Source organism: Planococcus citri, chromosome 4, assembly GCF_950023065.1.
Source record: "Planococcus citri chromosome 4, ihPlaCitr1.1, whole genome shotgun sequence".
Lineage (NCBI taxonomy): Eukaryota > Metazoa > Arthropoda > Insecta > Hemiptera > Pseudococcidae > Planococcus > Planococcus citri.
The window spans coordinates 41,820,309-41,839,126 of record NC_088680.1 but is presented as its reverse complement, the minus strand read 5'-3'; the positions used below and the strand labels follow the sequence as shown (position 1 = coordinate 41,839,126).

The 18,818-nt window shown below is 33.6% G+C and overlaps 5 protein-coding genes across 14 annotated transcripts in view; 3 read left to right on the top strand and 2 right to left on the bottom strand.

Moving 5' to 3' along the window:
- Positions 1-2,365: 2,365 nt before the first annotated feature.
- Positions 2,366-6,149, bottom strand: LOC135845361 (synergin gamma-like). Of its 2 annotated transcripts, XM_065363860.1 has the most exons (8): positions 6,131-6,149; positions 5,887-5,985; positions 5,699-5,782; positions 5,313-5,561; positions 4,295-5,239; positions 4,090-4,213; positions 3,864-4,003; positions 2,366-3,794 (listed from the first exon to the last, which is right to left on the bottom strand). In XM_065363860.1, the coding sequence occupies exons 2-8, from the start codon at positions 5,962-5,964 to the stop codon at positions 3,630-3,632; spliced, it is 1,785 nt and encodes a 594-aa protein (XP_065219932.1). In that variant the 5' UTR covers positions 5,965-5,985; positions 6,131-6,149; the 3' UTR covers positions 2,366-3,629. The 2 variants fall into 2 exon arrangements, with proteins under 2 accessions (XP_065219932.1, XP_065219931.1); XM_065363859.1 differs by lacking the exon at positions 6,131-6,149 and having other exon boundaries at positions 5,887-6,109.
- An 8-nt stretch (positions 6,150-6,157) lies between these two features.
- On the top strand, positions 6,158-6,988 carry Phf5a (PHD finger protein 5a). The gene is made up of 3 exons (XM_065363867.1): positions 6,158-6,436; positions 6,531-6,721; positions 6,792-6,988. The coding sequence occupies exons 1-3, from the start codon at positions 6,385-6,387 to the stop codon at positions 6,879-6,881; spliced, it is 333 nt and encodes a 110-aa protein (XP_065219939.1). The 5' UTR covers positions 6,158-6,384; the 3' UTR covers positions 6,882-6,988.
- Positions 6,989-7,098: 110 nt separating this feature from the next.
- Positions 7,099-10,313, top strand: Ir68a (Ionotropic receptor 68a). The gene is made up of 8 exons (XM_065363857.1): positions 7,099-7,466; positions 7,530-7,678; positions 7,748-7,967; positions 8,046-8,204; positions 8,279-8,565; positions 8,637-9,179; positions 9,249-9,514; positions 9,598-10,313. Exons 1-8 carry the CDS (start codon positions 7,338-7,340, stop codon positions 9,996-9,998), a joined length of 2,154 nt encoding a protein of 717 aa, XP_065219929.1. The 5' UTR covers positions 7,099-7,337; the 3' UTR covers positions 9,999-10,313.
- Positions 10,005-18,818, bottom strand: part of LOC135845356 (peroxisomal acyl-coenzyme A oxidase 3-like) — an 18,926-nt gene continuing 10,112 nt past the window's right edge. Inside the window, exons 1-15 of one of the 7 annotated variants that reach the window (XM_065363850.1) lie at positions 13,805-14,321; positions 13,493-13,716; positions 13,172-13,344; positions 12,935-13,090; positions 12,718-12,864; positions 12,480-12,627; positions 12,236-12,410; positions 12,043-12,158; positions 11,806-11,972; positions 11,619-11,735; positions 11,423-11,543; positions 11,108-11,350; positions 10,883-11,037; positions 10,509-10,802; positions 10,005-10,438 (exon numbers count right to left, since the gene is read on the bottom strand). In XM_065363850.1, coding sequence (XP_065219922.1) covers positions 10,340-10,438; positions 10,509-10,802; positions 10,883-11,037; positions 11,108-11,350; positions 11,423-11,543; positions 11,619-11,735; positions 11,806-11,972; positions 12,043-12,158; positions 12,236-12,410; positions 12,480-12,627; positions 12,718-12,864; positions 12,935-13,090; positions 13,172-13,344; positions 13,493-13,547 — 2,166 coding nt within the window. In that variant the 5' untranslated portion in view covers positions 13,548-13,716; positions 13,805-14,321 and the 3' untranslated portion in view covers positions 10,005-10,339. Of the gene's footprint in view, positions 10,439-10,508; positions 10,803-10,882; positions 11,038-11,107; positions 11,351-11,422; positions 11,544-11,618; positions 11,736-11,805; positions 11,973-12,042; positions 12,159-12,235; positions 12,411-12,479; positions 12,628-12,717; positions 12,865-12,934; positions 13,091-13,171; positions 13,345-13,492; positions 14,322-18,818 lie in introns of those variants that run through there. The other 6 variants (XM_065363851.1, XM_065363853.1, XM_065363855.1 and 3 more) reach the window with 6 other exon arrangements.
- Positions 16,739-18,818, top strand: part of LOC135845363 (uncharacterized) — an 11,195-nt gene continuing 9,115 nt past the window's right edge. For all 3 annotated transcript variants that reach the window (XM_065363866.1, XM_065363864.1, XM_065363865.1), the window contains exons 1-7: positions 16,739-16,993; positions 17,096-17,147; positions 17,219-17,286; positions 17,369-17,496; positions 17,593-17,770; positions 18,077-18,373; positions 18,570-18,665. In XM_065363866.1, coding sequence (XP_065219938.1) covers positions 18,226-18,373; positions 18,570-18,665 — 244 coding nt within the window. In that variant the 5' untranslated portion in view covers positions 16,739-16,993; positions 17,096-17,147; positions 17,219-17,286; ... (1 more) ...; positions 17,593-17,770; positions 18,077-18,225. The remainder of the gene's footprint in view (positions 16,994-17,095; positions 17,148-17,218; positions 17,287-17,368; positions 17,497-17,592; positions 17,771-18,076; positions 18,374-18,569; positions 18,666-18,818) is intronic.

Sequence of the window (18,818 nt, the reverse complement as noted above, 5' to 3'; positions counted from 1 at the left end):
AGATTTTTTTAGCAATTTTGCTAAAAAGCAAAATGTTTTGTCAAATTTCTGCAAAAAGCAAGACTTTTGAGCAATTGTTGGCTTCAATTTCCTAGAAAAAACGATACTATGAATGTATGAATGAAAATATTTTTTTCATCTAGGCCTTTAGAACGTCAGCTGTACAAATTACAATTAAATAACAAATTACTGCCAAAAATTGAGACTTTTGGGTAAGTATTTTTTGAGGAAAAATGAGAATGAGACTCTGAAATTTTTTTGCAATAAACCACAATTTTATGCAATTTTTAGCAAGAAAAGAGAGAGTCAAATCCAAAAGAAAATATTAGGTATACACCAGTGTGCTATTTTTTGAATAACAAAAATGAAATTAATTTTTGAAAATAAAAATTTTAATTTTAAAAATTGTAAATTATTCTGAGGGGAGGAAGGAGGGTTCATGCTTAGCTGAAAAATACCCTTTAAGTAACCATAGCTCCGATCTTCCAGTTTTCAAATCCATTGAAAAATATAATTTTTACACTTGAAAATTTATACTCCTTCAAGTCTGGTATCGCAATCTTTCCTCGACCTCTTCCAGAAAGGTGTGCTCTCAAAATACATGTTATTTTCACTCTTTTGCCTAAGATGTTGGACATTTTTTAGCAAAGGCTTCCAGTATAAGCACCATCAATTTTTTGAAATCCCACTTTTCACTTCTTGATTTGAAAATATTTTTTGGCACACTTCTGCTAATTTTCAGAATTTTCAAATGGTACGAGTAGCAATGTAGGTAACACATGCCGAAATCATCAACGAGAAAAAATTATTTCCCAACACTTTTTTCATCCTTGAAATGAATTATTATCACCAGATTTAAATTCACGAAGTCAAAGAACCCAGATTTTCACACTTTTTAAGTTGATTTACATAAATTTTAATTATTCTTTTCAAGCAAAATAATTGCGAGCGCAATTTTCCTTTTTCAAAGAAAACAAGCGATGAAGTCAACTACGAAAAAATACCTCGTATGTTAATGCGTTCCACCTCTTTTCTTTTTTTTCCTCGAACAAGCAAGAATATAACGCAGGTAAAAGGAAGTAAAATCTACGCGATCGTAAATAAGAAACCGATAATTCAGATTGTAAACGTGTTTCCGGTTGTAAATGGGGTACTTTTGGTATGTTTTTTCTGCCTACAACAAAGGTCCGGACAGGCGCGCGAATCAAAGTTATACGCGAAAATGTAAACGTAGGTATAAACGTCGTATTTAGTTTAGAAAAATTTTCGCTGGGGCGGAACCGGAGTTTGTTTTTTTTTATCGCGAGAAAATAGACGGAGAAAGAGTAGGAGGAATTTAACAATATTGCGTGAAGTTAGGAGTCATAAATTTAAAAGTTTTTAGAAAGTGTTAACTTTTTTGAATGATATTACTTTAAGACGAAAAAAGTTTTTTATTTGGTGGCTTAAATGGATAGAAAATATGGTTATAAAAGAAGGCGAAAATTTTCTGATTATGTAATCGTTTTAGAAGGATATATACGTAAGTATATTTTTCCTTCGAGTCGTCGTTCGTTGTCGACGTCGACGTCGTCATCGTCGTGTACCAGATACCAGAAGAGTTGAATGCACCGGCCTCCCTTATTCCTATTTCCTATTCCTATCCACTCTCTGAGTACGCTGACGAAGAATAGTAATGAATATATTAGAAATTCTGTCTGTTTTTAAAACTTTTATATACTTTAGCGATGAGCAGCTCGTACATGAAACTTATTATAATGTAAATCATATCGCGAGCAGGATATAAGTTTCGTGGAATTGCGCGCCATTGGTGGGAATTTAAAGCGACTAAGATGTCTTAAATCGTATTGTGTGTTCTGGGTACTTATTCGAGGAGTCGAATTTCTGAGTCAAATTAATATTAAGTGATCCTAAGTAGAATTTGAGAGCATATGGTGAAGATGTTCGTCAAAATTCAGGAAGCTGACAGCAGGATCCTTCGGGACTTTAGATGCATTTTATGCCAAAAATGAGTAAATTTTCCATTTCTGCGTTATCAAACATTTTAAATGATACGTCACTCGATTTTTTACATTTTTGGATTTTTATGGTAACTCAAGGGGTCATACGCAGAGTTGGGAAGGATTGAACCCAAAAATAAATTAGCCATTTTAGCTCAAGGCATTTCAACAAAATTCGCTCAAATTTGGTATTGAGGCTTGGTTTGGCGTTGGATTGAAGGTGGTTTAGTTCCTTAAATTCTCAAGGTCTGCAGACTGATACATCAGGTCATTGAACCCTCAGAATTGCTGGGTTACTGGTTAATAATTCTGAACAAATGACTTAAATTTTTTCCTTTTTTAAACATGAACATGATTAAATAATATCCAAATAAATATAAGAATTTTATTAAAAAGCTAAACGAAGAAGAAAAAAGATAATACTGATTTAAGAATACGCGCAATAAAATGGAATGTGTATCTTTAAAAATTCACAAAACAGTCTAGACTAAAAATTTTATCACAGCGATGATAATTAAGCGAGTATCCTGACTCCTTAAGTAGTATCCGTCAATTCTGTAATATTAAGTCAATTACACAGAACTAAAAAAGGCTAGAAATGGCCTCAAGTTTGTGTCACAGAATAGATTAGGAAGGTAGAGTCCAAAAACGCAATAAAATCACTATCTGAATTTTCAAGGATCTTAAAATTGCACTATCAAAATACTCGCAATTACTCAACCTGACTCACAGGTTTATTATTTCAATTCAAATACTACCACGTTATTGTTTATCGCAATCGACAAAAGTTGCTACAATTCGAGCGTATGTGTGAAACAATTTGAAACCACCTTTGAAACAATAATTTCGAAACAGTAATATGGATTTCAAATTCTACCTCTATCATTTTTTTAAAAATTAATTCATCTAAGTACTTTTTTTTTCAATTAATGATTCGTCAATGTTTCCTTTCATAAACTTTCGATTCTCGAAAAAAAAAATACATCATCAAAAATAGAATATCAAAAATCAAACAAACCTACCTCGTAAAACGTCGATTCTTATTTTACAAGTACAATTAAACGAAGACTAGCAACCGTTCGCGATTATTCCTGGAGACAATATCAAAGTGCAAAATTAGTATCATAAAATAAACCAAAAATCCGCGAAAACGCCAGAAATGAAAGAAGTAAATCAAACATAGAACAAAATAGAATACTAATATCAAAAAACAGGTTCTCGAATATTGGCTATTTCGATTACAGAAAAATACCTTACAAACTTCAACAACTGTTTTTCGACATAGATTTACTAAATACAAACACGACTAACCAATTTTGCAGATTTTGATTCGACTTATAAGATACCATCGAGTACCACGAATTTGTACACCGACGTCTCGACGCCAAGAAAGAAATTCGACGATCACGAATCTGAAAATCAAACACAATTTTTCAACCACTGAAGTCAGTCTGGATACTCGCATTATCATTTTACAAAGGCTTTTCGAAGCAACAGCAAACAATAATCCGTTAGAATGGTACTCAATAAATTAAGGAAACGAAACTGCGATCAGAATCACACGCGGAACAATAGTTCAACGATACTTTTCTCAGGAACTGTTGACTTTTCAGCGTATAAATTGACTAATTAAATATTCAACATGGCTGAAATTTTCGAATCTTCGACGAAATGTAGAAATAAATTTATACACGTTACATGGTAATTGTTTCCCGCGTACCGAACGCAATTAACATCGCACTTGGTTTCGCAGAGTTTACAAAGCGATCCGTCGATATCGTCTTCGGTGGGAATCTGAAATTTTGGACATTTATTACATCGAGAATAATTTGTTGGAGAGATTTACATGAATAGTAATCTTACTTCGTCTAAAAGCTCATCACTTGGAATGTATTTAGTGTAGGAGGTGAGTTTACCCCAAAGTATTTGCAAAGCATCGTTCACATGCTGATTACTGAATTGACGTTGAAATCGCTGACTAGTTTCGTAGACGATTTTAAGTTCTAAAGTAACAAAAAAAAAAAAAAATTGGTACAGTTGGAATTTAAAATAGAAATTCGTGGAATTAATAATGAAGAAGAATATTTACGATTGAAGTATCTGTAGCCTCTTTCATCTGAGAGCACTTCGGATAAGGTTTGTTCATTTGAAATACTAGAAAATACACGTAATCCTTCTTGAAGTAAACGTAAACAAGCATCTAAACACTTTTCCTACAACATAAAAAACAATTTGAAATTAGAAACAATTTTTAAAAAATGAAAATTACAAAATAATACGAATATGCCGCTTACTCTGATGGATAACTCTTTAGCATCTTTAGCTGGTTCGACATTAACGCCAAAAAAATCTCCGAAATTATCTTCATCTTCTTCTTCCTCATCTTCACCAAAATCCTCCACTTCTTCCTCTTTTTTTGGGACCTCTTTATTCTTCGGATGTTCCATTAATGATCTGAATACATCATATTTATCAGCGTCAATTCCAGTTTTAACATCGTTTTGTTCGTCATTGCTCAATGATACAGGATCCGGGGTAATATTCGGTATACTCTGATCACATATCAAGTCGGTGGTGGTATCAGTGGTAAAATTGTTCAGTTCGTATTTTACAAGAGGTGACGCCGATTGGAAATCCGCATATTCGTCATTAGTGGTAACTACGGTTGCGCTTTGAAACTCGGTGAATTCATCATCATCGAAACCATTCGATTGGGCTGTTTCAAAAATAGGTAAATCTAACGACTTTGGTTCTAAATTGGAGGAAACATCGGATAAACCTAAATAATCGTAGTTTTTAATATTATTCGGTTTGGCAGGTTTAAGAATATTGTTCGAACAACTATTGGAGATATCAAATTTTAAAGGTTGAGGAAACGTATCGTTCACTGATAAGTTTTTCAGTTCGGAGGTAATATTAATTTTTGGCATTTCCTTTGGTTTGAAATCCGATGCGATTAAATCTATCGGTTTTGAAAAATCTTTAGGTGGTTTGGAAAAACTAGGAATATTCTCGTAATGTTTTGGCGTCGCGATAGGTCCGGAAAATTGTACGGTCGGAATGCTCTGCGTCGCTGGAGTGTTGTTCAGTACTCTGGAATCGTTTGTTGAATTTTTAATAACGCTTCTGTTGATAGCTGGGTTCGCGACGGTAATGTTGAGGAAACTGTAGTCTAATTGAGGCAGTATTGGATGGTTGATACCTTTCAGTATCGATATATCTTTAACAGGATACCCAGTCTGAAAATAACACAGTAATGAGCAACTTTAAACGATATTTAATTACTTGATGGAGATAAATGATCAATATTACCTGAACCAAAGCTATTAGAACGAGCATAACGTAGAGTTCTTGTTGAGTCAAGAATCCAGGAGTAGCTACGTTGGTGATAGACCATAAATAACCGAGTTTTTCCAACGGTAATCCACTAGTGGTAAATAATTGAGTAATAATTTGGGTATCACAGAATTGATTCATCGGTGCTAATTTGACAGCTTGCCAGACTTGTTCGTAAACTTTCGGCACTAAGCCATTCTCCAACTTCAGCCATTTTGGTAGCACCTGATCCATATTACAAATATATAAAAATATGATTTCAATAAGTATAAAATCGAGTCATCGAATGGCGATCACGAAACACTATACTGATAATTGCGAAAGAGTAAAAATTAAACCATAATGAACTACTGCATTCGTACATATGTGGACTCCGATTTAACGTTGAACTTGAAGGTTTCTTTATCAGAGATTAACTGCTTTATCATGATATCGGGATCTAAGACCTATAATTAAGCAAAAGTGGTATTACAAGTTTGAAAGAGAAGTGGTTCGAATACGATTAGTCGTTATGAATCCGTACAAGTGGACAAGCACTTCGGGTACTTACTTTCTTAGTAACATTGTTGGGCGAGATGAATTTCAGTTTTTCTCGTTGTTTGAAGTATTCTTGCTGTTTATTTTGCATTAAGAATCGATTAAATGTTCACTAATATTCAAAAAATCAACGAAAACTTCAAAAATTCGTCAAAAAGTTTGATAACTTGATGAATGAATGATTGAAAAATGAAAATCAAGAAAGAATTCGCTCAAGGTTACCAACGCGAAAAAATTAAAAAACAAAAAAAACAAACCAGTAGTTGGCAAAACTGGTAGATTTTTAGGTGTTTTTTCTTCGTATCAAAGTCAATCAACAATCGATAAACAAAGATAGAAAATTTTTTTTCTTTTTCTTCCCAAGTTTTTACGAATTTTCAAGAAAAGAATATCGAAAAACTTTCTAAAAACAATTCATTGCCGTTGTATTTCGATAAATTATTGTTCGGCGTAAGTGGAAGATTCAATATTATATATTCCAACACCAGAAAACCTATATAATTAGTCGTAAATGGCCAAGCATCATCCAGATTTGATCTTCTGCAGAAAGCAACCCGGCGTTGGTAAGTTTCCTGTTTCTTGGCAAATTTCTTTATATTATCATTTATGCTTATGAAATACTCTTACTCAAATGTCTCTTCGACTTCTGTTCATCAGCTATTGGCAGGCTGTGTGAGAAATGTGATGGAAAATGTGTGATATGTGATTCGTACGTCAGACCGTGTACCTTAGTCAGAATTTGTGATGAATGTAACTACGGATCTTATCAGGGACGTTGTGTTATTTGCGGTGGTCCTGGAGTATCGGATGCTTATTATTGTAAAGAATGCACTATTCAGGAAAAAGACGTAAGTATTTTGATAATCTAGCATCATTATTTGAATAGATGAATCACTAAATCGTGGGTATGTGTTTCAGCGCGATGGATGCCCGAAAATTGTAAATCTTGGAAGTTCAAAAACAGATCTGTTTTACGAGCGAAAGAAGTATGGTTTCAAGAAGCGATAGTCTTCGGGTTTCATTTCCAATCGATTGTATGTTGTTTGTAATTTTAATTCGATATCTTTCCGTGTAAATTTTCTAAATTTATTCATTAATATATAGCATTGTTTTTACTCATCTCTTTTTCTTGATTCGTTTTAAAAATTACTTCATTAATTTTTCACATTTCAATTCGTCCATTCGATTCGTCTAATTTGCATGTTAGAAAAAAACTGTCAATCATTCTTGCAATTGAAAGCAGTGGAAATTAATCGAAAGCTTTCTCAGTTCAACATGAAATACTGTTCGAGTTTTTCTGTAGTTTTCGTTTTGTGTGTGATTTTGCCTAGTTTTACATGGTGAGTTGTAAAATTCTATGGAGAGAAGGATCAGTTTTTATGTTTTAAATATTTGTGTTGCAGTGTGAACTTTATTTTAGTCGAAAGATACAATGAAATTTTATACAATATTGATATTAAATGGATGACCATCGATTTATTACAAGAAGTTATGAGCTCAACGAGTTGTTTCGTGATGATCTTGGATGAATATTACCAGCACATTGTAGGAAGTGGGATCAACAAAACTATGGTGTCAAAACCGTATTTTAAAGTAATTTCTATTTTAAATTCACGAATCAAAAGGGGAGGATTTTAATTAATTTTTATGGTACAGATTTTAGTAAACGAATCTGAAGACTTACTTTCACCAAATTATGAAACCGTCAAAGTAATTCTCCAAGCCAAAAAAAATAGCTGCAATTTGTATCTAATTTTCTTAGCGAATGGCGAACAGGTGGCTCGTTTTCTCACTTTTGGCGACAGGTAAACTTTTTACTTGAGCAGTTTATTTGAAAATTAATATCTTATGTCTTATTTATATTCTTCATACAGACATCGAACCATGGACTCTCGAGCCAAATTCGTGTTGATGAAAGACCGACGAATGTTTTACCAAAAATATAACGTTCTGTGGAAAAGAATCGTTAACGTGTTGTTCGTCAAACAGTACAGAAATACTCCACGTTTTGAACTCTCGACTGTACCATTTCCTCCACCCTTGAATGGACCCATAATACCATACAAAATAAGCACATGGGACAGAGGATTTCCAGTACCTACCTATAAAATTTCTTATAAAAATATCTTCCAGAATTTTCTAACTACCTATTTTAAAATATTGATTATTTAGAAAAACAAAATCCTATTTCAAGATAAAACATCCAACTTGAAAGGACAAACTCTAAAAGTGGTGACTTTCGAACATATGCCCACTACAGCATTAATTACTGCTAGAAATAGTTCACAACTCGAAGATCAAGCTCCACAATACACCGGATTAGAAATCGAGGTACCTACCTATGCATCTATACACAGATTTCTTAAATTTTTAGATCATAATTTCATGAAGTAGGATCATTTCAGGTCTTAAAAACTCTATCGAGTGCAATGAATTTCCATTACGCGATTTACGAGCCTCCAAATGCCGAACAAGAGCAATGGGGTCGTAAACAAATTAATGGATCTTTTTCTGGATTATTGGGCGAAATGTGCGAAGGAAATGCTGACATAGCATTGGGTAACTTGTACTATACTCCTTATCATTTACAAATGTTGGATTTAAGTGTACCTTATAACACCGAATGCCTCACTTTTCTCACTCCGGAATCGTTGACAGATAATTCTCGACAAACTTTGACACTTCCTTTTCAGTAAGACGAATATTTGAGTAGGCCTAATATATTTTAACACTGGCTCGATTACAATATTGAATTATTTCTAGGGGTAATATGTGGATAGCTGTTATAATAACCCTCTTTTTGGGTGGATTTGTCTTCAACTTTTTTGCATTGTATCATCGATACATCGAAAACAAAGATTTCAATTTAATGGATTCGGATAGTGAAATATCTGACACCGAAGAGCCAAATAAACTAAAAAGTTTTCTCAAAAGTAAATGGAAATTATTCCGTTCGAAGTTACGTAATCAATGGAGAAAATTAAACAAGAAAAACGAATTTTTGAAAAGAAATAAAGCAGAATTCGCTCGTAAAAAATTAATGATGAGATACGATTGGCAAAGACGACTAACGCGGACCTTTTCCAGCAACGATGATGACGTTATTCATGTAGGTTTATACATTTTTGAACGACTTGATAATAGTATTCTGTACACTTATGGCATGTTTATGAACGTATCATTGCCCAAAGTACCTACTGGTTGGACCATTCGTATGTTTACTGGATGGTGGTGGTTGTATTGCATATTAGTTTCAGTAGCCTATAAAGCTAGTATGACTGCAATCTTAGCTAATCCTGTTCCAAGGTAAAACCTTATAGTAATGAAAAGTAGGTTAGTAAGATGGATAAATTTTACAATTTGATCACGTTTCAGAGTAACAATCGATACTCTGGAACAACTAGCAGAAAGCAATATCGGTTGCGGTGGTTGGGGCGAACAATCCAAAGAATTTTTTGTCACGTCCTTGGACATTACCAGTCAGAAAATAGGTAGAAAGTTTGAAATCACGTACGATATTGATTCAGCTGTTGAACGAGTTGCCTCTGGAGAATTCGCTTACTACGAAAATATACATTTCTTGCATTATCTAACGGTCAAACATAAAGATGAAAATCTTCTGAATAGATTGAACGACACAGGTATGTATGTCCTACCCAATTTTTTCAAGAACTGTAATAGTAATACCAACAAGAAGACACTCATTTCGTTTTCACTTCTACAGAAGATGAAAAATCCATCGATAAAACCAAAGGGAAAATTCTACACGTGATGTTCAACTGCGTAATAAATATGCCGGTATCTGTAGGTTTACAAAAAAATTCACCCCTTAAACCTAAAATTGACAGTTACCTATCTCGAGTAGTCGAAGCGGGTCTTGTTATTAAATGGTTAAACGACGTTATGTTCAAAATCAGAGCTACAGAAGCTAAACAAGATAAACAGGAGATCAAAGCATTGATGAATTTGAGTAAATTATACGGAGCTGTAGTTGTTTTAATAGCCGGATATGCTGTAAGTATCGTTATACTGATTTGGGAAGTTTTCATGTGGTACTGCGTGGAAAAAAGGAGTCCAGATTTCGATAAATATAATTTACGAGAATACTACGCTAAAAAGAAATAGCAAATGTGAAATTTGTACTAATTTATTTACCTAAATACGTAATAAAACGATACAAAACACCAATATAAAAATAAATAAAATGGTAACAAGTATTAATGATATTTATAACACTCACAAATGATGTTTTCAGCGTATCACATATTGTAATAATCCTACACAAGGTAACATGAATAATCACGTATCCATATCACACAAATAAATCATATGGAAGACATAAATACAAATGTCAAGCCCCATTCGTTACTTTTTTTACATCAAGATTCTTATTCCAGATGAATAAAAAATTGATTTTTGTCATTTAAAGTACATGTCAAACTCATCGAAAAAATTCCAATTTGAATTTACAGTTTGGAATTTATTGTATAAATTTCATTCCACCATTCAGGTACTTTGAACGTTTGAGGATCACTGAATATAGATTCTTCTAAATGCTTGTACACCTGTAATTAAAATTTCAGATTATGAAAAATCAATAGCTAAAAAGTATTTTGTTTTGAGTAAAATACAAACCTCTCCATCCGCATTTCCAAGAACAGAATTCAGAATAAAATCAGGAGGAGCGATACCATCAGCCAAAGAAATAGCTTCGGGTTTCAAACGAGCGCATAAACTTATTATAGCTTCTTTAAAAAGATACGAAGTGCATCCTTGAGTTAAGTATCCACCTTGGTATAAGTAAGATAAGTGTTTCTCCAGAGACCAAATTCCATAAAGTGATGTTAACAACATAATGATATTTTGAACTCCAGGTTCACCTTCAGCTTTCTCTAGAGCGAAATTGTAGCACGATGAGAGGATGCTATGCTGTAATTATAGAATTTAATTAATTATACTTCAAAAAATAAGGAAATGGTATGAAAATCTTTGCAATTAATAATTCCTACCTCGCCATAAGCTAAGGATAGAGTTTTAGCGAAATAAACTTGCGTATCGTTTTTCGCAGTAAATGAGTCTTTTCCTTGATCCTTCAACATATTCAATTTATCAGTCGTAATTTCGAGTAGATAACAAATTAGCCATTTATACGCATCGAGCAAAGCTGTAAAAAAATACATTAGATAAATATTAAACTGAAAACAAACCGAAGAATTCAAAAAACAAACACGAACTTATTGGATTAGTCAGTTCATCGATAGTGATGGCTTTAAATTTAGATGAAAGAATCCTATCCGAATCTAGAAGAAATTCGACTGTTTTCATGGGTGTGCTATACATCGGCCTGGCTTCAGGAGATCTTCGTTTAGACCACAGCTGTACTAGCCAGTTACTGGTTTGTTGCAGTAATACGTTATTGTCACCTTCGTAAGTACAATTGGCATCGTTACCGTTGCGCAGATCGATAATTCCAGCAGCTGAAAAATCACGATCAATTAATATTACAGAATAAATAAAATGGAATGAGGAGAGGAGGTGGTAATGATCACCTTTCAAATATCCATGACCTCCACATGCTTCACGAGACTCTTGAATACCATCTCTGGCTAGCCACGAAGCTAATGGTTTTATAGCGCTAGAAAGACCGTGTGTTTCTGGACCGAAATTATCCTAAATAAGAGCATAATAAGTACGACAGTTTTTTTAAATCAAAGTAATTACAATTTTTTCAAGTTAGATACTCACAGGAGCACGACCACCGGTGAACGTATTAATAATATTTTCCGTATAAAATCTTCCGAACAAATTACCGAATATTTTCACACAATAAACTCCAGCCAAATAGGGGAATAATCTACATTGCTGAACGATAAACAGAAAAATCATCAAACCCATCGTCATTTGAACGATGAAATAATCACAAAATACTCACAATTAACTGATATTCTATAATAGGCAATTCTTCATCTTTCTCACTGGGTCCGAACTGTTTCCGTACTCCAGCATATCGCACAGCAATAGCCAAAGCTTTAGTCACATATGCCAGACAAATTTGAATAATCATTACTCTACCACCGGATAATGCAGCGAATGCAGTGCCTGAAACATTTTCTCAGAATTATGACATCGTTAGAAATAGAATAAGTATAATCAATCGAATCCAGCATACCAGATCGACTTTCGTTGCTTTTATGTCGAACGACGTATTTTCCTTCGGGTGTCACGTCTCCAGTTTTCGTCAATATGCATTTTTTAGGAATACGATAGCTCTTAAATAGTACAAATCTGAAATTTATCGAAAACTTTCAGAATTTCGTTCAAATTTTACAATACTCGTATTTCCATAAATGAACAAAATTTACCCATTATCTACGCCATTGAGACCAGCTTTTTTACCCATATCACCAACTATAACTCCTGGGAACGCGACTCCATTCGCAGGGTCTCGAACTGGTACGGTAAATGCATGTAAGCCTTCGTCCGTGCCGTCAGGTAAGATTAATCTGGCCCAAATTATCGAGTGAGTGGCACATTTTCCTACATAAAGCCATAAGTTAATTTCACAATGATTTTGATAAAGATTTCTCTCAAAGAATTTATTCTCACCTAAGCTGCCAGACCAACATTTAGCTGCAGCGAAGTTGGGAGTATTTAAAATAAATTCTTGGGTTTTGGGATCGAATGTAGCAGTAGTTCGCATCCCTTTGGTATTCGTACCGTGAGCGATTTCAGTCAAAGCGAAAGATCCGGCGACCTGAAACAAACATCAGTTCAAAATATATTTCTGATAAATAATCTACATCAAAGCATATCGAAAGTGTGAAACATTCTTTAGTTAATTTACCTCTCCATTTTCACAAGCAAAATACGTATCGAGATGATCTTCGTTTCCTAATGTAATCAATACATTTCTAAACATAACAAAAGTTAATCCAAATTTGACAGCTACCGAAGGACAGTAATGGAACTCAGCTGTAATTCTGCTAATAAGCTAATAAAGAATTTCTACATAAGAATTTTTATCACACGAACAAGTTTGCAAAATATGGAACATTACTCACAGAATAAGGATTCGTTAACAATTCCTCATCGGAAAGGATTTTCAATTTTAAAATTCTATAAATACGTAAGGTCGTTATTCTTCGCTCTTCATCCAAACTATCAAAATCTCGTTGTTTAAATATAGGATCATTGGTGAATAAATTGTAATACTTCATCTGTAACAACAAATCGACCTTTAACTTTTGTTCTACATATTAAACGAGTTACGAGAGTATTCTGTACGGTGTAATGCATACCTTTACTTCAATTCCTTCTTCTCCGTCGATCAAGGTGATTAATTTTTTCCACGAGAAGGAAGCATGTTTCCGATATACGTCCAGAGGCCCACCACTGGGCATATCCGGTAAAAGAGGCGATTCTTTGAGCATCTTCGTGCAATATGAAGCTCTTTGGTACTTATTTGCACACCCTGTAAAATAATATCATCACAAAAATCACATACTACTCTAGTATACCATAGTACAGGGTAACGGTTCATCTGTCGTGTGCTTCCCGTACAAGGATTCGAATTACGAGCACTGTACTGAATAATTAATCAGGTCCATTAATTCACTTACTGCTTATTACCATACGATGGGTTTGAACGATAGTATTGAGCAAACTTCTCGACATAAAGTGCTTCGAATATGTACGAGTACGACTTTCAATTTTATTACAGCATTTACAGTTTTACACTTATGCACAGCTTACCTGTTGGATTTCAAAATCAAAAATTACTGATAACAAACGAATACACTTCGTAAGGTCTAGACAGCCAGACTCGTTGATCAAATGTTTTCAACTGATAAAGAGAATAGGAAATTGGACTTTCAATCTGTAATAAACTTTTAAAACTTTCACACCGTGACGACCATTACTTATTTGCTTACCAAGAGAGAAAATGTTAATCGTCCAAGCGTAAGTATGTAATAAACAGCTGATAACAAGACAATAAATATAAAACAAAAGGAAGCCACCGAATACTAATTCTTAGTTCAAAAATATATAATAATGAAAGGTAATTTGGTCTCACTGATTACTGGTAAATGAACTATTGAGCATCGTCAAGTATTTTAGCTTACATGCACATTCAAAAATAATTAATTCTATATAGAGAATTGTACAGTCAAGCAGTCAAGCACCTGACAACTCTCCACTTGCCACTGCCAGCCACTACTACTTTTATTACGTAATGAACTAGTTGTTATTCATGGATGTCTTCTGAGAAACAAAGTTATCTAGAATTGACGAATCAACTCATTTCGATCAAATAAAGTACCTCTACTTACCTATGTTGTAACATGTTGCTGCAGAAAATTCAGAATTTGATATAAAATGTTCCCCCTGCCCTCTTTGAGAGCATTTGAGAGTCCCAAAAAAGGGAAATGATGGGTCTCGAATGAAAAAAAATAAATAAATAAATAAAAAGAAAGGCTCAGAACTTGAATAAAAAAATAAAACGAGTGAAGTTTTTTCTTCAATAAGGATGGAGGTATGCAAATTTTTGAGGACGATAAATTTTTAGAGAAATGAATGATAAATAATAATGTTTTAAAATAAATAGTAGGTACCTATAGACCCACACAGAATGAAAAATGAGCGGCCTTTTAGAAAAGCGTAGCACTTCGGTTATTTCATTTTATTTATTTTTAACTAGATGAAGTGAGGAATGCACTCCATTTTGAATAAAATTTCTCCATAAATATTTATTCCGTTGAATAAAGATTATTTTTCAAAAAAATAATGCTTCATCAGATCGCAGAAAATAATTAATAAGTAGGGACATAATCAAGCATGCATCATTAATTTTCTTCAATTGAATAAAAAGCATCTCTAATATCTTCCTACTGTGAGTGGAAAGTATAAGTAGGTAAGTACCAAATGTTTCGATTTTTTGATTTCGACGGCAAGATCGTGAGGTGTACGGCAATTTTGATTTAAAGAGGACTTAATTTTGTATAAATTTGACAAAAATTCCATGAATATGCAAACACATAAAAAAAAAATAAAATCAATAGAAATTACCGAAATCAGAAGAAAAATTTTGTTTAAATTAAGCAAAATGTAAGAAAAAAAGCATGAAACTTTGCTGAAATAGCTCAAAAGCATGAATAAGTACAGGATTAAAATCAAAAAAAGATGAAATTTGAGTAAAATTTGAAAAAAATCAGCTAATTTGCATAAAACATTGTTGTAAATTAGAATTAAAATTAACAAAAAATGACAGAACTCAAGTAGGAAAAATTTGCGAAAAATGCATGAAATTGTGTCAAAAATGCGTTAAAATAAAAATGAATATAATAAATTAATATTAAAACACTAAGTAGCATTGAAATCGTGGAAAATTATAAAAAATGTATAATGAAAGTTCAGAGAAAATTGTCGTACTGGATGAAGATGAAAAAGTAGTAAAAACGCATTAAAATGGTCTAAAAATAATTTTAAAAAATAGGTTGCAAAATATTGTGTCAAAAGTGCCAAAAGTACTGAACTGAATATGTGCTAAAATTATGTAAAATCGCGAAAAAATCAATTTTTACATCCCCCAAGCTGAAATTAAAATGGAAATTTAATTGATGTAATTGAAAAAAATGCAATAAACTGAATTAATTTTTTTCTTGAAATGAATAAATTTTTTGTAAAAGTAAGTAGGTACCTGGTGGTGGTGGTAGAAGGATTTTCCATTCTTTGTCCTTTTTACGGCGATTATAAAAACTAAAAAGGTCTTTACTCTTCAAAATTTTGTTCATTCGTTAATGGGTAACTGCAAATTTTATTTCAAATTTCAATGTACCTACCTATTAAACTTTTCTATGTGACTGAATTTTTTTATTCAGTTTCGTTTTTTTAATTATTAATTTAATTTATCTACCTATTACATATTCAACTACGTATTTGTTGTATTGATATGTAAGGACCAATTTTGAATTTTGAATTTTTTCAATGTTTCCCTTATTCGTTTTTTCGAGAAAAAAATGCACCCCATCCACCTGCGAGCTGCAAAATAGACTCTGGCGATAAGAATGTTTATTTACTTTGTGTTTGTACTGATAATCGTAATAATTTGGAATGTGAAATTGAAGTAGGAGGTAGACCTACGACATAAGAGTACCTCTAGTACGGTTATTGACCGGATGCGGACGTTAATAACCACGAGGAGGATACACTGATTTGTTCAACGGATAATACTTTTATAACAAATTAAAACCCATGTACAGAATAATACGTTTATTATAATTAATATCTGTACAATTACATAAACATACATGTATTATTCTCTTCAGCGTTACTCAATAAGACCGACACCAATTATTCTCATTACCGTTCTCGGCTCGAAGCACTGGACGGGTTTAGGAATAGTAGCATCAGATCACAAGAGCCAACACTGGGCAACTTTTGGTAGCCCAGCTTCTTCTATATATATTGATCGGATACGTAACTCATCTGCGAGAAGCGTTCCGGCGCAGTACGTAGCGGTTCCCTGCACGCCCCCTACCCACTACATTGCCCCCCGAGCCGTCCAAGGGGTCACCTTGAATCGGCGCGGAAACCACGCAGCGGGGGAAGGGGGGTGCCACCGATCCTACTTTTCAATCAGAGGCCGGATAGCCAAAGATTTACAAGTAGGGCGTACTTTCCCTAGACCAATTTTGGAAACAAATATCGAAAGATGGAGAGACTCGGTTCAAAGAACCCCCTACTTTAACTCTAATTCCATTAAAACAATAAAAAATTCTTAATACTAAGTATAAAATAACAAAAAATTGGCAAAAACGCCGGTCAATTAAAAAAATAAAAAAAATAAAAAACATTACAACATAGTTAAAACTATCGACTGTACACAGCGCTATAGTAGCGTCACGATTACAAAAAAAATAGAAGTTGGCAGCAGTGGCCGAAAATCAAACAACAACAGCATCGTGTTTGTAAACACGACGATAAAAAATGGTTGACAATTCCAAAATTTACAATTTTTTATTAAATTTTGAGTTTTTTACCCTACAAATTCTCGTTTAAATGCGGTAACTGCAAAGGACGATGTTGTCGACGATGTTTTTCGACGCTGGATACGATGACCGGTAAGTCTTCTCTTCGTAGCAACTGCTACTTTATACACACTTTTTTAGATGGATTTTCAAGATCTCATCTTTCTTACTCTGGTTTGTTTTTCAATTTTTTAGGCCACTCAACCGCATATTTCAGGATGACTCATCTCACTACTCATTGCTGCTGGTAAGTACTACATCTCACACTTACTATTGTTTTACTATTTTTTACTAAGATTATTTCATTTTACTTTACAGGTATTTTTATCAATGGTGATAATTTCCATAGTTCAATATGGAACCGAAGACTTTTCTTAATTTATTTGGTAAGTTAACTCTTTCCCTCTCATGCTATCTCTATTTCTTTCGATACCAGAGTTTTTTGAGTGTTTTTATTTTTTGTTACAGAATTGAATTTTGGTTTTTGCTCGGTATCTACGATTACTTTGGTCGAACGTTACGATGAAATGATTTTGGACTTTGCCTTTTTCTTCTTCGAGCGTTTTTGCGAGGTGTTTTTTACGCATGAATAACAGGTACAATACTATTTATCGTTTTTTGTCGTTTTTTATTTGGTACGAGTTCTTATAATTAATATCACAGTTATTTCTTGTTTTTTAATCATCTTCCAGGAGTTTTTCTAGCACGAAATCCGCCGGAAATACTTCGACCTTGTGCCTTGCTGGAATTGTTCGCTGCGATAATACCGTGAAAGAACGGTTAATTATTGTCACCACATTCACCGTCACCGGAGGTGTAATGACGTGCACCCGTACCATTTCTTGTTCTGAAACAGAAAACACATTCATCGTGAGTTGATTTTACTTTTTAATTATTTTGCACAATTTAAAATGAACTTTGTGTATAATTTTTCTAATCAAATTAGCATTAGGCGAGATGAGTTTATTTTCTTTTTTAGTGTGTAGTGTAATTATTGGTTAATTATGAATAAATGAGATGTGATTATTACTATTGATTCGTGCATTAATTATTTGTTTGTAATATGGTAATGAGATGAGTATTTTGCAAGCAAATGAGTAGGTTACTTTTTTCGATGTTTTTCGTGCTTATTACTTTTTTCTTTCTTTTACCTATTTACTTCTTTTTGTTTAATAGGTTCTGCGAGGTCTTCTTGACCTGCGTGATACACGATTTGGGTAGCTCGACCCCCGAAGGTACTCGGCATAGTTTTGTGGCGGTTGATTGTACGATTCGCAATATTGGTCAGGTGGATACCGATTGCCTGCATTTTGCTGATAGGTTTGATGGTTGGTTTGTTGGCGATTGGGCTGTCTGAACCTGTTGCCCATGTTCGGCTTGAACTTTCGCTTCAGTGGTCGTTGACCTTGCCCCCTGGGCATTTGGTGCCTTTGTTTTGGCTTTGGGTGATCGTATTTCGGTGGCTGTCGCTAGGTAAATATAAGATTTTTAATTAGAACATTTTTCGTCGTATTTTTCGCATGTTAGTAGGTACCTATTTGTTAGATTTTTTTCTTAATTAATTTTTTACCAATTTACCCGAGATGTTAGGTTTAGGTAGGTACCTATCTTGTTTTAATGGTTACTTTTTTGATACTAATTTTGAATTTTATTTTTACCGTTTTTTCAGCCGAGTTATTTTCCGAAGATTCTGACGATGGAGCCAACTTTTTTCCGGTAGCCAATTCGAGCTCTCGAAATAAATATTCGACTAAGTCGTTGGAAGGTACGTAATAGCCACTTTTTGTACGGTGCCATCTTCCTCCTCTAAAATCCTCGGTCGCAATTTTAATTCTTTCGCAACATTCTACCCTTTCGGCGGATTTTCCCCAATCGATTAGAATTGAATTGTATTTTTTGATCTTAGCATCAATTTCAA